At 37.9% G+C, this 17,510-nt stretch overlaps 1 protein-coding gene across 1 annotated transcript in view; it reads right to left on the bottom strand.

Annotated features, from left to right (window-relative positions):
- Nucleotides 1-17,510, bottom strand: part of KIF5B (kinesin family member 5B) — a 43,970-nt gene that overhangs the window by 22,075 nt on the left and 4,385 nt on the right. Inside the window, exons 2-12 of the mRNA XM_068562173.1 lie at nucleotides 14,876-14,963; nucleotides 6,809-6,882; nucleotides 5,457-5,561; nucleotides 4,912-4,960; nucleotides 4,333-4,388; nucleotides 4,161-4,248; nucleotides 3,871-3,995; nucleotides 2,379-2,483; nucleotides 1,920-2,065; nucleotides 1,129-1,277; nucleotides 539-732 (exon numbers count right to left, since the gene is read on the bottom strand). Coding sequence (XP_068418274.1) covers nucleotides 539-732; nucleotides 1,129-1,277; nucleotides 1,920-2,065; nucleotides 2,379-2,483; nucleotides 3,871-3,995; nucleotides 4,161-4,248; nucleotides 4,333-4,388; nucleotides 4,912-4,960; nucleotides 5,457-5,561; nucleotides 6,809-6,882; nucleotides 14,876-14,963 — 1,179 coding nt within the window. The remainder of the gene's footprint in view (nucleotides 1-538; nucleotides 733-1,128; nucleotides 1,278-1,919; nucleotides 2,066-2,378; nucleotides 2,484-3,870; nucleotides 3,996-4,160; nucleotides 4,249-4,332; nucleotides 4,389-4,911; nucleotides 4,961-5,456; nucleotides 5,562-6,808; nucleotides 6,883-14,875; nucleotides 14,964-17,510) is intronic.

Genomic DNA, 17,510 nt, shown 5'->3' with positions numbered 1-17,510 from the left:
TTCAAACCTACCTACCATCTCTGTTTAAAATACAATAAAAACATCACCTAATAACAAAAACCAAAAACAAAGCCGGAACAATTTTCTTCTGGTCTCTTTACTGTTGTTTTTCCCACCCTCTCTACTTGGTTCAAAATTGTGCTATTTTTCACACTACTGATATAATCAAAGCAGAAGAGGTTATTTCCACTCGATTCTGTTCCCTCTGTCTAATCTCTTGCATCACTTTTATTATTAGAGCCCTCAGATCCCTGATTCTAAGAACATTTCATTAAGGCTCTCCAAGGACCCATGCCAAATTTCCTTTTGAAAGTTCTTTTAGCTTAAAGGGAAAAAAAGATATGCCTCATATACAGTTTCTACATACAAACAGAGATTGTGATTTTGTATTTTTTGTTAATACAATGATCTTGAAAAGGTTAACAGAAATCTAGGAAGATGTATATAGGTCACAAGGACCCAAAATATTGAAATTAGAACATAAAAATACCTATGTCAAAAATGTTCTAAAACAGAATTGAATATGAACAATACTTACCTTGTCATCAAGTTGTTTGTACAGCTTAGCAATTTCTTCTTCACACTTTCTTCTTTCAGAATCAGTAAAGTTTCCAGTAACTCCAATTGTGGCTGCTGGTTTATCATTGGTAATAGTAATATCCTTATCCACTGCAAAAGCTTCCAAGTTGGCTTTCTCTTTGTCAAACTGTTCATCAATAGGCACTGTCTCTCCTAAAATAAGACAACAGAATGGTTAATAAAACTCACCTGTCTAAAACTAATTTCAATTTTACTCAATTTCAGCAGCTCTTACCAACTTTATCTGCTCAGTCCCTGAGATATGAAAAGTTGGAATTACATTTGACTCTCCCCCATCTTCTAAAGCCAGTCATCAAATCTTATCATTTTAACTGACTTCACCCTAAGCTAAGCATCTTGCCATCTTGAGACTTCTATAGCTAGCTAGTTGGCCTTTATGCCTCTATTTATTATTTCAGGTAAAATCAGAATTTAATGTAAAAGATTTTATTCATTTTTATCTGATGATCCCTAATGCCTTTTAAATTTATAAAACAGGTCTAAATCTGTATTCAGCAAACTCAAAATGACAAATTCATAAGTTATTACCATTACGCCATCGGTTGAGTTCATTTTCAAGCCACTGAATGGTGTTCCGCAGGGTCTTATTTTTTTCTTTTTCTCTTTCATACTTCTTTTTCCACTGTTCTGCAGTTAACTCTACATTGACACAAACTGTGTTCTTAATTGTTTTGGCCCTAAGAGAAGTAGTTGGGGAAAGGGGAGGGGGGAAGAATGTGACAATTACTTTCACAATCTACTTTCAGGTAGGTTTGAATACCTACCTGAAACTTTCCTAGATTTAATAAACAAAAGGCCTATCTACATTTAGATTACATTTTCTTTTCTTTTCTTTTTTTTGATATCCCATTCAATTTTATTTAATTCAACAAGCATTTTCTACAGAGGGTATGTAAATGTAATACTTGGTTTTCAGGTGATTCTAGTCCAGAAGAGGAGACAAAAATATAAACCAGTAAGTTAAAATATGGGTGATAATATCAATCACATAAAGACCTCTGTTGCACTTATAACAAGATAAGAAGCAATTGGGATTAACATATACATACTACTATACATAAAATAAAAAACCAACAAGGACCTACTTTATAGCACAGGGAACTATACTCAATATTATGTAATAACCTATAAGGGAAAATAATCTGAAAAAGAATATATATACATATATATGTATATAACTGAATCACTATGCTGTATACCTGAAACTTACATGATATTATAAATCAACTATACTTCAATAAAAAAATTTTTTTAAAAAGATAAGAAGTAATCGCAGCAGAGAAGGAAGTGGTATAGACTACATTTTCTTAACAACAAACCTCTGACCAAACAGGAGTGTAGATTTTGTTTCAGATTCATTGTACGATGATGGAGAGCAGCAAATTACAATAGTGGTTCTACAGTTCCCACCTAATGAATCTTGAAGGATTCTTGTCATTTTACTATCTCGATATGGAACATATGTCTACGTACAAAAACAAACAAACAAACAAAAAAACAAAGAGGACCAATGGGTTTCTACGTAATAAAATTTGTTGTAGAAATATGCTACTTTACAATAAACTACAAAGTGATTTCAGTTGTTTTAAATGCTAGTTATTAAGATGGAAACTAGGATATACATACTAATACTATAAAATAAATCCCTAAAAGACAACTTATTCATACATACTGATTCAGTGAATCCCTCTCTCACTCACACATCCATGCACATGTATGTATCTATCTGTAATTCTCCACTAACTAACGACAGGGAAATAGAAGACAAGTATACTCACACTACCCTCAGCCAAAGCAGAAATGACATTTCCAAGAGCAGAAAGGGACTTGTTGATGTTCTTAGCTTCATCCAGCACAGCACCTTCAGCTCCAGTTTTACTAACCTATACATAAGATTTCAAAAAAACGAAACAAAATTACAAGTTTAGGTGATTTTCTTTGATTTTCTAAAAAGCTCAGAGGTCATCAGTAACTAGTAAAAAAGAAAAGGGAAAGGTTCATGATTTTATTTGCCAAGTATTTACTGTAAGTTATCATTATTATTGAGTATGACTCTTCTGAGACCTTGGTCAAGTAACTAGCTGCATGACAAAAATGGGATTAAGAAGATACCAAATTTTATTTTTAGGTGTGCTCCTGAAATTAACCAATTTACACGTACATTTGTAGTTTACTAATTTGTTACCCCGCCCCCCCCTTTTCTTGGCTGCATTGGATGTTCGCTGCTGCGCGCGGGCTTTCTCTAGTTGTGGCGAGCGGGGGCTACTCTTGGTTGCAGTGCGTGGGCTTCTCATTGCGGTGGCTTCTCTTGTGGAACACGGGCTCTAGGCACGCGGGCTTCGGTAGTTGTGGCTCGCGGGCTCAGCAGTTCTGGCGCACGGGCTTAGCTGCTCCACGGCATGTGGGATCTTCCCAGACCAGGGCTCGAACCCGTGTCTCCTGCATTGGCAGGCGGATTCTTAACCACTGTGCCACCACGGAGGCCTGTTAACCCCCTTTAAAGAGAAACTTTAAAAAATTTACTGAAGCATAATGTTGATGTTGTAACTGTTAAAGAGAGAGACCAAATTTATATTATACAAGCAAACTTGCTTCTATTAAAAAAATATAAAATATATATATTAAAGATAATAGAATAATATGTTAGCAATGATGGCTGAAAAAACAGCCTCTCAGTATTCACAAAATTAGAGACGGGCTTTGAAGTATGTGTATAAGACTTTGCGTAGAAGGGAGCAGGTATGTCATTCTAATCAGAAGAAACAACACATTAGCAGAACAGCAAAAAAGTTTCACATATAGGTCAATATTAAAACATTTGAACTTATTTTGATTTTGACATAAACTAGAATCAGATTGTATTTGACTGTAATAGTTAAATAATCGTCAGAAAGAAAGAAGTACAACAAAATCCGAAGGACTAATGGATAGTTACCAGTTTTCAGAGACAGCCCACTGCCAATATGAATAAAACAGATACCAGAAACTAGGAAAAGGATACCTCGTAAAATTCTTAATGACATACATTCAACACATTCTCAATAAAAGCACACACCTTAAGTCAAGGATAACACTTATTGGTTGAACTGGACTGTGGCCCAAATGACAGTAAATTTGTAATGACAAAGCACTGGCATAAATGCTTGTGACTCTCAAAATGTATAATTGGATATACATTTTCAATATATGACAATAAATAATACACAAGCCCAAATCTGAGCTAAAGTTCGTAAAAATGCTTAGGTATCTATCAGAATATAAAGATTTTACCTTTTCACTACCAGCTAAATCAACCAGATAAAGTTTTCCACTCAGCTTTTGTTCCGTTTGCGTGTTCTCTTGTTTTACATTAATAAGAAATATACTGTGACTCCTAGAGCTATGTTCATTCATATCTGCAAAGAAACCACACAAACAACTATCAACAAACACGGCTTTCCCTTACTAATAATTTCTAAAGCATTATTTCACCTAAGAAAAATCTTACAATTAATCAACTTGATAAAGATTATTTTAAGGCAGTTTGTACGTTAACTAGTGTTAATACATAGGCTACTTACTTGTAACCGCTACGTGTCTGTTGGATTTTCCTTCATCTATGGTGTCCATAACTTCATCTGGACTACATACGAAACGCTCTGTACACCCCTGTAAAACAAATTTTTAAAGTATGTCACTATCCTAAAAAAATGTTATTGTAGGGCTTTTCTAAATATTCTGTATTATACGTACCTTTACATAGGGAACTCGGTTTTTATCTTCATGAACTGAAAGATTGGTCTTTGAAACTGAAAAAGAAAAATAAATAACATTAACAACATTTCCCTAAACTCTAACACTGGCTGTGAAATAGTCAATCAACTATTTGTCTCCCCAAGCAGCCTAATAATAATACATAAACTTCAAATATATGTAAATATCACTATAAAAGCAAGAGCCTATAGAAACAGTAGGAGATGTATATAGAAATCAATGCAGCAATATAGAATTTTAGGTCCAGGCCAACGTCTGCCACCCACATTTTGGAGTGGTTCAATGGTTTGCCAAGGACAGTATCTCTGACCGACAGCGGACAGAAGATGAGCGCTCAAGACTCAGGCTCCCAGACTCCAGTCCAATGTGCTAATTACTACTTACAAAGCGCCCACAACATATGCTTTCAGTAAGTCCAAAGGCATTCAATTAAAACTTTTTCCTATAATTTAAGTCAATTTCATGTAGGTTACTAAGAAATGGTCTCACATTTACTACTAAAAAAAAAGCAGTATGTGGTATATTGAAAAATGATTGAAGAGCAAGAATTTAACTTACCATCTAACAGGTCCCTTATTTTGTCCAAATAAATTTCAAAATATGAAACCTACAGGGCAGAGGGAATAAAGGAAAAGAAAAATCAACCACTTAAAATTACAAAGTAATTTATTCACTTATTCATTAAATATTTATTGGGGTCTGAGTTCCAGGTACCATCTAGACTATGGGGACAACTCAGCCACAGCTCTTACTCTAATGAGAAGCCCTAAATCCACTAAACTCCTTATGTAACTAAAGTACATTTTCCACTATGTATCTTCTCCTAAAATTAGACTAATTAGGTGTAATTAGTCAGAACTTTTGAGCTTTGTAGCCAACTCCCTTATCTTACAGAGAAGGCGGCTAAGGCAAGAGAGGCTCAGCTTAACTTGTTTACCACGGCAGATGAAGGATCTGAGTTTACTAATTCTAATAATCTTTCAGCTACACCTGCCCGTAAGATAATTTTTAAAATATTTAAAAGTACTTTTTTAAAAGAAAAAGTACTGAACAGAATTATTCTAGGAATAAAATAAAATACAACCTTTCCCCAATGATTTTACCTTAATATGAAATTCCAAATTTTCATCCATGGAGTAAATATAATTAAAAATATCTTGCACTATTCTTGGAATAATTCCCATGCCTTCTGGATCATGAAGTTTACCCTAAACAGAAAACAAAACCAGTTCTTAAACAAACTGTAACATACAAATTAAAAATCAAAACTTTTAATCTATAATTTACAGTCAACAGAGGATAGGAATTCTAATTGTTGCCATTTTTTGGTGAAAAACGTCAGAGAACAAGCACATTCCTAGCATTTGGATGAATTTGACTTGAAGTAGATGCAACAATGCAGATTTATATGCCGAGCAACTAACAAACATTTTCCTAGAATGTGTTCATTTACAAATGTGCATAATCTGATCTAACAATTAAATAAAAGGCTGAGATCAGTTGGTAACCCATATGGTTGGCATATATTATTTATGTGTAACTTACGAAAATATGTAACAGTTGAATTAGGTTTTTTTAGGTGAAAAAAAATGTGGCTGTACCAAAAAAAACCTAATTCAACTGTTACATATTTTCGTAAGTTACACATAAATAATATATGCCAACCATATGGGTTACCAACTGATCTCAGCCCTTTATTTAATTGTTAGATCAGATTATGCACATTTGTAAATGAACACATTCTAGGAAAATGTTTGTTAGTTGCTCGGCACATAAATCTGCATTGTTGCATCTACTTCAAGTCAAATTCATCCAAATGCTAGGAATGTGCTTGTTCTCTGACGTTATGGAAATGAGTAACATGAGTGACACTAAAATAAGCAGTCATTTACTTTATATGGAATGCTCAGATAAATGACAAAAGCAGATACTCTGTAGCAGTGGCAGAAAATTACAGGCTGTCTTCTAGAAGCAAAGCTTGAGCAGGTTCCCATTTATTATTAATAGCAGCTCTGATAATTTTGGAGACCTTATCAGAGAAGAGGGGCAAGTATTTGGCTGGGGGTGGGGAAATGGGACGGACACACGGACACGACCAAGGAGAGGAGGAAAAAATTAAGTGCTCTGAATAGAACTGAAAGCACACAAACATTAAAAATTTCAAAATATCCCATTATAAGGTGATGGAGAATTCTTACTTAATTCTAAAACATTCATAATTTTGTGGTTATGTGGATAAAACAAAGCTAGATATAATTTCAAATATACGGTTTCACCATTCAAACTCAGGAACTGATTAGATTGCAACAACGATGTTACTCATACATAACGTGTATGAGACAAAGCAATAGGGTAAATAAAGCTGTTTAAGCGTACGGTAAAACGATGTCACAAATAATGAATGAGTGCACCGTGAGCAGGCAACTACATCTAAGTACAGACTGTGAGATGTTACCTCCATTGTGTGTGTCTTCCCGGAGGAGGTCTGTCCATATGCAAATATGGTTCCATTGTACCCCTCAAGCACATCTATGAAAAAATAAGAGATTTTATACATTAGGGATTTTTCTCTCCCCTTAAGCGGGGCATTAAAGGACATAAGAATATATTAATAGTAATCCTCTTAGTGATGGTCCACCTAAGGAACTCCTTTCTCTCCAGCCCAGATTACTTCCTGTTGTCAGTAAGAAGCAAATTTTAAATTCCACTGCTTATAATCGTCTCTCCTGTCAATGTACATCTCAGATGTCATTACACCTGTATTCCAAAGCTTTATGTGACCTAAAAGAAAAAAAGTGCTCTGGCAGCTTGCATACATACATGAAATAGCTTTTAGAAGTAGGACTGATTGGTGGTTAAGCCTCACAAACCCACACAACATACCTCCTTATACAAAGTGTAACAAGCCCAGTCCTACCTCAAAACCGATTATCAGGGAGGTCCCGTGGAATTAAAAAAAAAAAAAAAAAAACAAACAGCGAAAAACTTTTCTAGCCCTTTGTGTATCCTAAGGCCTACCATTAACATTTAAGCATCTTCCTTTACTAGGCTAAAGGGGGGGCTGGGAGGGATGTGAGTGAACAAGGTGACCTTTTAATTTCCAGTTTTCAGGGATTCAGTTTGTTCTGTTTTTTTGTTTGGTTGTTTGGTTTTGCTTTTGTTTGTTTTGGTGAAAAGAAAGGTACTATAAAATTACATTCTAGGACTTCCCTGGTGGCGCAGTGGTTAAGAACCCCCCTGCCAATGCAGGGGACATGGGTTCCAGCCCTGGTCCAGGAATATCCCACATGCCGTGGAGCAACTAAACCCGTGCACCACAACTACCGAGCCTGCACTCTAGAGCCTGCGAGCCACAACTACTGAGCCCGCGTGCCACAACTACTGAAGCCTACACACCTAGAGCCCATGCTCCACAACAAGAGAAGCCACTGCAATGAGAAGCCCGCGCACCGCAATGAAGAGCAGCCCCCGCTCGCCACAACTAGAGAAAGCCTGTGCGCAGCAACGAAGACCCAACGCAGCCAAAAATAAACAAATAAATAAATAAATTTATATATATAAAAAATTACATTCTATTTTAGAGGAAGCCAAAGTAAAAAGAGAAACCTCAGTTGGAAACAGCAGATGGTAACAGTGGAAAGTAAACCTGTAGTAAGCAAGTCAATTCTCGTTTTTTTTTAACTGATTATTTTAAAAAAGAAGAAGAAAAAAGAAAAGAAAAAACTTTTTAAAGGTCCCAACGTTGGGCACAGCTAACTAGGTAACAGATTTGCTACAGAAATATTTAATAAGGAAAAGAAGGTATTACTACTTACTTCCCTGGGAAGATTTTAGGAGATCTCAAACATTTGAAACTTTCATTCAAAATCTTTTCAGTTTTATGAAGGGAAGCAAAATAATTTCAAGAATCACATTTAAAACAGGTAAGACTGGACTTCCCTGGTGGCACAGTGGTTAAGAACCCGCCTGCCAATGCAGGGGGCACGGGTTCGAGCCCTGGTCCGGGAAGATCCCACATGCCGCGGAGCAACTAAGCCCGTGGGCTACAACTGCTGAGCCTGTGCTCTAGAGCCCGTGAGCCACAACTACTGAGCCCGCATGCCTAGAGCCCGTGCTTCGCAACAAGAGAAGTCACCGCAATGAGAAGTCCACGCACCGCAACCAAGAGTAGCCCCCACAAGCCGCAACTAAAGAAAGCCCGTGCACAACAATGAAGACCCAACGCAGCCAAAAGTAAATAAAAAATAAAAATATGGTACATTTGTTACAATTACCAAAGCAATATAAAAGAATTTTAAAAAGAATAAAATAGATAAGATTACAGTATTTCTGTAACTCTGAAGAAGCAATCATCTGGAGAAAAAAAAAGCACCAGACCCTTTCCAATCCACTTCCTTTACATATAATTGTTCTCAGCATGTCGGTATCATACCCTCTGCTTAAGATCTTTTAATCAATCACATAAAACCTAATTTTGTTAGATCTATACATGAAAGGTTCATTCATGATATGATCCAATTACCTAGCAACTACCACAATAAGCACTTAATAAATACTGTTAGGTGAATGAATAAGTGACCTTCCCAAGATCATATTAGTAGCATATGTCTATAGGATATTATGGTAATTTTGTGTTAGGTGAAACACATCATATGAGGGCTCATAGGATAAACAATGTATGCCACATGTCTATATTTGGGACTTCAAGCAAAACTTAAAAATTTTATATGATTACAGAGATTACAGGATAGTCAATGTTCAAGTATTTACTGAGCACTATGATCTAGGCTCTCTGTTCCGGAAGCAGGGATGTAACAGTGACTAGGTGATTTCTAGAGGCACCAGGCTATCATTGAAGTAACAACCGTTACCAATTAGGAAAATAATCCCTTCTTGCCTACCTTCAAATCCATTCCTGACCTTTGCTTTCCATAGTGATTTAACTGCCAACACTTTATTATAAAAAAGTCTAAACATACAGAAAAACGGAATGAATTTTACAGTGAACACCCCTATAACCACTACCAAGATTCTATCATTAACATTTTATCATTTTACTGTTGGCCTTAATCATCTTAATCCGTCTTATTTATTTAATGCATTTCAAAGTGAACTGCAGACTTCACTTCCACCTAAATACTCCAGCATGCATACACCATTGGCTAGAATTCAGTGTTCTGCAGTTTTTATTCTTCAGAGATAAAATTTGCATACAATGAAATGCACATATCTTAAAAGTACAGTTCTTTTAAACACACACACACACACAAATAATACTCATCTCTTTGAAAATCCCAGAAAGCACTCACCTGTAATCAGATAAAATTAGGCACCTTTGGAACTGGCTCTTTTTTGCCTATTCAGCTCCATCTCCCACCATCCTTCCCCTCACACTGCTGTTTTTGTTGGTAAAAATGGTTGAATCTGACAATTTCATACGGTTCAATGTCACAGTCATACCATAATGTATGTTCTTCCCTACACAGGTGATACTTTTCTCATGTGGGCTGCCTTAGTTAGCCCACATGAATCTCTCTGTCTGGAGTAAATCTCTCACTCTCCTTCCCACTCTTGTGCATCCTTAAGACTAGCTTAGGCTTTACTTCTCTCCAATCCAATTCCACCCCCAAACGAATCTGGGTAAGAGTCCCATCCTATGTGTTCTTGTAGCACCTGTATTTAATCATAATACTGATGACTGTCTATTGCAACCATCAGTTTACTCGTCTGCCTTCCTCACTAGCCTGTAAAATCCTTGAGGCCAGGGCTGTGTTTAACTCCTAGCACAGTGCCTGGCACTTAGTAGGAACTCAAATGTTTGTTGAATGATTACTACTATTACTCATACAGCATCTTTCTAAAGTGTCCCTCCCCTTCTATAATATACTTTTGCCTTTCTTGTGAGAAACAGACAGAGGTGGAACTATGGACAAATATTACTTTCATACTTTGTAAACAAGAAAAACATATTTAGCAAGCGAAGGAACAGCTTATCACCTTCTAAAAGTCACTTAATCCCTCTGAACTTCAGCTTCCTCATCAGCAGAATGTCTGCTTAGGGGAACGCTGTGAGAATTAGAAGTCATCATATAAAATTATTACTGCTGGGCTTCCCTGGTGGCGGTAAATGCCACAGAGCAACTGAGCCCGTGTGCCACAACTACTGAGCCTGCGCTCTAGAGCCTGTGAGCCACAACTACTGAGGCCGTGCGCCACAACTACTGAAGCCCGCGCACCTAGAGCCCGTGCTCCGCAACGAGAAGCCACCGCAGCAAGAAGCCCGCGCACCGCAACGAAGACCCAACACAGCCAAAAATAAATAAATAAATAAAATAAATTTTAAAAATATATACATTACTGCTAACATTTGAAAAGCATTATGTGCCAGGCTCTAATAATCTTTCATATACGAATGTACTTAATCCTCACAAAACCCTATGGAAGGTACTATTTTTAGTCCCATTTTATAGATGAGGAAACTGAGAAACTGTGGCCTACAGTTCCACAGCCAGTAAGATAGAGCTGGGATGCAAACCCAGACAGTCTTGGTTCCAGAGACAAGCTCTTAACTACTACATTATATTCCCAAGGAACAGAGGAACCAAAATAAATACATGGCAGGCTACACCTGGAAAAATTAAGGTGGATACAGTGGCACACAGTCCAGGTCAGGAAGCTATGGTGGGAAACTGGGGACTCCCTGGAGGCCTGGTAAGATGCCTGGCATATAGCAAATACTGAATAAATGACAATTACTTTATAAGAGGGAAACCAACTTGTAGACATCACTCGGGTTCAGAGTTCTAGAGAATACAAGTGGATAAACCGTGCTCAAAAGAAAACAAACAAAAAAAATCTATCTGATGAATCTACAGAAAGGAAAAGGTAACAACAGCCCTATACGTAAGTTACACACTTGTACAGATATTTACGAAACAATGCCACCCCTCGGTGGGCTGGCAGGAGCCCAGAGAACACCAGCTGCTCTGACCTCATTCCCGGCAGCTTGCTCATCGAATCCACATCGCGGAAGAAGCACCAGCTCACCCATCATTTTGCCAATCCTTGCCTACCAGTTTCTTACCATGGCCTTCTACTTGATCTGTGTGCCAGTGAGTATCCCAAGTCCAGCGCGCCATGTATTTAACTGCTTTCCTGCCCTGACACCTCACCTAGCCCCCACCCCCATCACTCTCCTTAAAGCTACGTGTTTACTGCTAACTCCGCCACATTTGTGTCTTGTCCAGGGCGAGTCAGTACTTTTTCATGAATCATCTTTTAAAATCCTCATGGTACCCTTATTTTGCAGAAGAGGAAATGGAGACTTAGAAAGGCTGGGGAACTTGCCACAAGTCACAAAGCTAGAAAGTGGCAGAGCCTAGACTTCAACCTAGGTTTGTCTGATTCCAAAGCCTATGCTCTTAACCCTACTGCAAAGAAGGGAACTGCTATCCAGAACTCGGTTCCCAACAGTAAAGCAGGAATCTGCTGGTAAAAGGTAAAAAGTAAAAGGAATCAAAATGTTGAGAAAAGGAGAGAGATTTCAAAAAAAGAATGATGTCATCTCAGAGTTGTAAATAGAAATGAAACAGTACAAAAGGTAGTAGAAACAAGTACCCTAGATGTCAGGAACACAGACTGCAGAGTTCTGAGAAAGGTAGGTATGAGCCTATGGTTGAGACTACATAACTGAAGATGTACAAAAGAGATAAAAATCACTAGAACAGTATGAGAAACGTAAAAGCCCAGGATAAGTGAGTCTTATAAAAACAAAACAAAATAAAAAGTAAGGCCCTAAAGAGAGCTTTTAAAATATTCAGAAGTGAGTAGACCTGCACTGCCTAGAAAAGGTGATTATGTCAACAAACGATGTATTACCGTCTTCTACAACACCATCTGCAAAATGAACAACAGAAAAAACACTGCTGAGAGCGACTTTGGGGTTGAGGTGGGTAGGATAGCCAAAGAATGGTTTTAAATGAGCCCAAGTTTCTAGTTATAAGAGAATTACATCCCATGGATAAAAATTTCACAAAAACCACAGGGAATGGAGGTAAAAGAAGATGACTAACTTGTAAATGCTACACTCGTTTTCAAAAAGCAAAAAGTCAACAGATTCTGGGAACCTCAGACAAATATACCAAAATTTCACTGAGGAAAAGCTATGGCTGAACTAATCTCATTTCCTGTTTGGGTCACTCAACCAGTACTTTGGGGGAACACCAGAGTCATGCACCATGATTTCACAAAAGAATGCAAGCTTTTCATCATATTCTTGTGGATATGTTGGCAAGCTAAGAACTAGACAACTGTACAGGTAGGAGAATCTGAAGTTGGTTAAATACCACGTATGATTTAACAACTGCCAACAACCTTATTCCGTTTTTAGAAGATTAGGCTAAGAACCATGGCCCATTAAGTACTTTATAAATGATTCATAGTAATACTTTCCAAACTCCACTGTGCTTAAATAAAGACCTTAACAAAAAAAAGCCTTCAATATCCTTGTCACCATAACAGACTTATTAAAACATGCTGATAGCCAACTCAGATCCCTTGTAAGACAACTGTAAAAACAAAACTCAAAATAGGATTATGAGCTAAAATGAACAAAATGGAATCTGCACTTTAAAGCCTTGTGCAGATGCCAGATGAAAAAAATGTGCAATGCTGGTTCTATGCCTGATGAAAAAAACTCCAATACTTAAGTGTGGATTGGGGTCTAATGTTGGCTGCAGCAGATGTGAAAAAGTTTCATACATTTAAACTGCCCATGAATTCATGAATCAACAACTTCATGTTATTAAAAAAGCAATCTTCTGCTGTACTGACGACAAAAGTTAAGTCAAAATCAAAGAATGTAGTATAACTGCGTTCCATGACAGACCCATCTGGAAAACTCTGTGATGCTCACAACGAAAGCTGACACTGCCTGCTCCTCTTTCTTGCAGTCGTCTACAGCATCACCCATTAACTCTCCCTCCAGTCTGCTGTCTCTCACCAACTCCATACCTGTCGTAATTCCTGGTGGTTTCATGTCCACGTAGTGGGTGATCCCACTACTAGATGTCCATGTACTAGATGATACTCTGGCCTCTAGATCCGTGAACCTAATTTTCTCCATGATCTTATCCTTTTCTCCTTCAGATGCCGAGTCCATGGTCACACTCTAGACCTTTCATTACTAACTGCACTGCCTTCCTAACACCAAGTATCCACTTCCTTTTACTCCTTCTATTACCCTGATTCCAAAAAACCTTTGACTCCACTGAGACTATAACACACTAACCTTACCACCTTTTATCACTGTCCCTTAAATTCTGCCTCCCCCCACCCAGGCAGCTTAGATTCCAGGGTTCACCATTAGCAGCACTCTCGACTACATCGCTTGCCCTTCTCTCCCTCTTTTGTACTTGCCTGGCAAAATACAACTGGGTAAATTCAACTCTCTGGCAGCTAACCTAAGTGGGCTCTTACCGTTGCCTGGCAATGCTGCCACATTTCCCTAATCCGTTCACCTCCACACCTGCTAGAAGACTCTGCACCTTTTCCTAGAACCTCCTCTCCCAGCCTCACTCCCTGTGATGACTTTGCTCCCTACATCAGAGACACACTGGAATTAATATGAAAAGAACATGTACATTTTCCTTCCATCACACGAATGGACCTACTTCTATCCATAAACTCTGCGTTTTCTCCTGTTACTAGATGAAATGTCTGTGCTCCTACTTAATCCTAACCTTCCACTTGATACTGAATCCCAACCCCTCGACGCTGGTGAACACTATAGGAAGACAGATGTTGCCTCAATCTCGTAAGTACTCTTTAACAATTAGACCTGTCAAAAAGTGATATAAAGCATTTCACGAAGTAATGGCTATTTAATCATAAGATCTCTTTGATGTAAGATATTTCTGCAGTAACTGGAAGTAAGTCCAGATAATCACTTAACACCCGCTCAGCTCTAAGGTTCTATGGTTTTAGAAAACATAAACCTGAAAAATACCTTAGTATAGGTTAATAGTATTAACTGGAATGTACACACTTTTCTCATCTTTGGCAACCCCTGTTGAATTCCTCAAGGGTTTCGCAGTTGACTACAAGGTAAGTCCCTGGGGAAGGAATAACAATGGAATGGGAGAATGACAGACTGCCATTTCCTAATACATTATAGAAACTTGTCTAGCGATTCTGTCTTCATCCTCATGCTGCTGTGTTTCTACAATTGCTACCTTAGAAACTCTCCTGGCAATATCTAATAGAAATGCATCTACCAAGAACATGTGTGTAACACTATAATTATCATAACACCCTTTAATAGGTACTGTATATAAATTAGTTCATGGAATATGAGCAATAGGTTACTAACTATGTTTGACCTTTTTATTATTTAAACAACCTCTGCAATTAACTAAAGGGAAAGGGAACGTAAAATGAAAAAGAGAACGTTGGGTAAACAGGAGAGATCACAAACAAAATTTGACTTATTGCTGGGACAACTCAGCAGGTTAAATATATTTACCTTTAACAATCTTCTTTGCACAGTCATTATACACTTGCTCTTGAGATGTGTTTGACTGGAACACCCGGTCAAATGCATAAGGCTTGGACTGAAAAACAGAAACAAGGGTTTCAACTACACAGATTAAAGGTGAACAGACAATTCTAAGCTCCTTTAAAGATGTCATCATATATTCAACCTTCAAATTAGGATACCTACTATGCCTCACTTCATGTCACAGAATCTTTGCGGAAAGGACCTTAGGGCCCAAGAACAAATCTACTAGAATAAACTCCACAAAAACAAGCATGTCTGTTTTAGTCTTTGTTGTATTTCCAGAGCCTAGCACAGAAATTAGCACTACTGTGGTGGGCACTCATATTGCTGAGTGAATTTTTATTTAATGCGTATCTTTTCTGGCAGATATTGAGACCCTATTTTCAATACTAACATCATCTTGCAGGTAAGGAATTAGCATCGTGAAAGGTCCAAAAGTTGTAAATGACAGAATTAAAATTCAAACCCAAATCTCCTGTCTTTCGGTTCAGGGCTCCTTCCACTATTCCATTCAGCTTTTCAGTTTACTGCAACAGCATTTCAACCGTTCATCCACTTAATAAGTATTTATGGAGTGCCGATTATGCCGGACACCATGCTAGAATGATGACCAAGACAGATTCATTCTCTGCTTTAGTGGAACCTAAGTAACAGTGGGGCAGACATCAGACAAATGATTAAGTGACTAGAATTCCGACTTGCCCAACAGAGTGATAACGAAAGTGCTATGAGAGCACTTAGAGGAGAACCTGAGACTGGGGAAGGCAGAAGAATGCCAGAGACACACTCTGGAGAAGGGATGTTAAAGAACTGAAGAGTAAGAAGCACCCAGCTCACCGTCATTCTCTTCAATGTTACTCATGAGGGAGGGTGAGCGTGGGGAAGTACTCCAGGCATTGGGAACAGGATGCTGAAAGAGCCTGAGGCTGAAGGGAGCTTGTAGCATTCAAGAAACCAAAGGATGTTGTAAGTTTGAAGTGCAAGGATGCAAAAATCAAATGCAAATGTCAACACGGTGAAAAAGGCAAGTAACATCTCAGTGTTATTTTGAAAAGTTTTGATTTTGTGGGCCCCTTAAAGGATCTTGGGGACACATTTAGAGAACTGCTGATGTAGCCTGAGAAGGAGCCAGAGACATGAAATGAAAAAAATCAAGATTATGATGTCCATGCAAGTCAAGGAAGAATTTTCAAGGAGGAAGTGATTGTGTCAAATTCAGCTGTGAGGACAAGCAAAACTGAAAAGTATCCAACAACCACAAAGATCAGATTGGAAAAGGTCGAAAAAAGAATAGGAGATAACTGAACAGAAATCTGGCTGTGGCTCAAAGAAAGCTGTTTTTTAAGATAGACAAGACCTGAGCAAGTTTAAATGCTGGCAGGAACAATCTAGTAATCTAAGAGAGAAAGTGAGCATCTAAAGATGAGAGAGGGAGCAAGGGGATTCTTGGTATTGAAAGTAAGTGTATGACGGCTCTCTAGTCTCTTCTAAAGTAAAGGAAGGGAGCTGGGCCCCAAAATAAAGTCACGACCCCAGAAATAATCCTTAACATTATCAAATACTTCCTAGGTCTTAGCCGAAAAAGACCATACTTTTTAGAAACTCTACCCCACAATTCCCCTCCCCAAAGCTTGGAATAACAGTAAAGATGACGCAAACAGCCCCTAAAGGCCTGTCCAAAGCCATTCCCAATTCCCTGTCCCCTTCCGGCCTCCCACCAGACAGGCTGGAAGCTAACCACCTGCTATCTGAGTCTCCTTGCAACTAGTGTCACATGACCCAGCTCTAGATACCATGAAGTGAAGCGATGGTCTGCTGGGAGGTTTCAGAGAAGGGTTTTGTTTTCCTGATAAAAAGGACTGCCTCAGCTGAAGCTACCCTTTCTCCTTTCTGGAATGAAGCTCTGGAACTGGAACATCCATCTTGCAAACACGACAAATACGATGAGGGAAAGTCAATAACTTAGGATGACAGAGGGTAACAGAGTCAGCAAGTAGAACTAAAGGCCCATCTCCAGACTTCTTATGTGAGAAAAATAACCTCTTATTTATTTAAACCACTATTAATTTGTTTTCCCTCTGCAGCTGAAAGCATTCCTGAAGGATATACTCAGATGACCTCACTTTGACATCAATTAAATGTAGGCATCTCAATGTCTGATTATTCTTTGGCTACGACATACATAAAAGTGTCCTTTTGCTAAGATTCTGAGACATTAACATTCAAATCTACAGGTGTGGCTAATAAAAGATAATCTATTGTTTCACTGATTGTACAAGATGTATTCACAATAAACAACTGTGAAAACAAACACAAGTACAGTCAAAATAACAGAAATAAACCATACTAATATTTTTTCTATCAAAAAGAAAGTAATTTTCCCTCTTCATTTATCCAGCAAACATTTATTAAGCACCTATAAGGTATCAGATATTGTAAATGAGTAACAATTTTAGAAATGATATTAATTAGTACAGAGAGTAGGGTTCAAAAAATAATAGAGGATAAGGCTGGATAGATTCTTGAATACTAAGCTAAACAACTATATACTAGGATCGAATATAAGTGATCAAGTAATGTTAACTAAATCGAAATGGAG

This window comes from Eschrichtius robustus, chromosome 1 (assembly GCF_028021215.1).
Source record: "Eschrichtius robustus isolate mEscRob2 chromosome 1, mEscRob2.pri, whole genome shotgun sequence".
NCBI classification, from domain to species: domain Eukaryota; kingdom Metazoa; phylum Chordata; class Mammalia; order Artiodactyla; family Eschrichtiidae; genus Eschrichtius; species Eschrichtius robustus.
The sequence above is the reverse complement of the archived record's forward strand: the minus strand, read 5'-3'. Positions and strand labels throughout refer to the sequence as shown.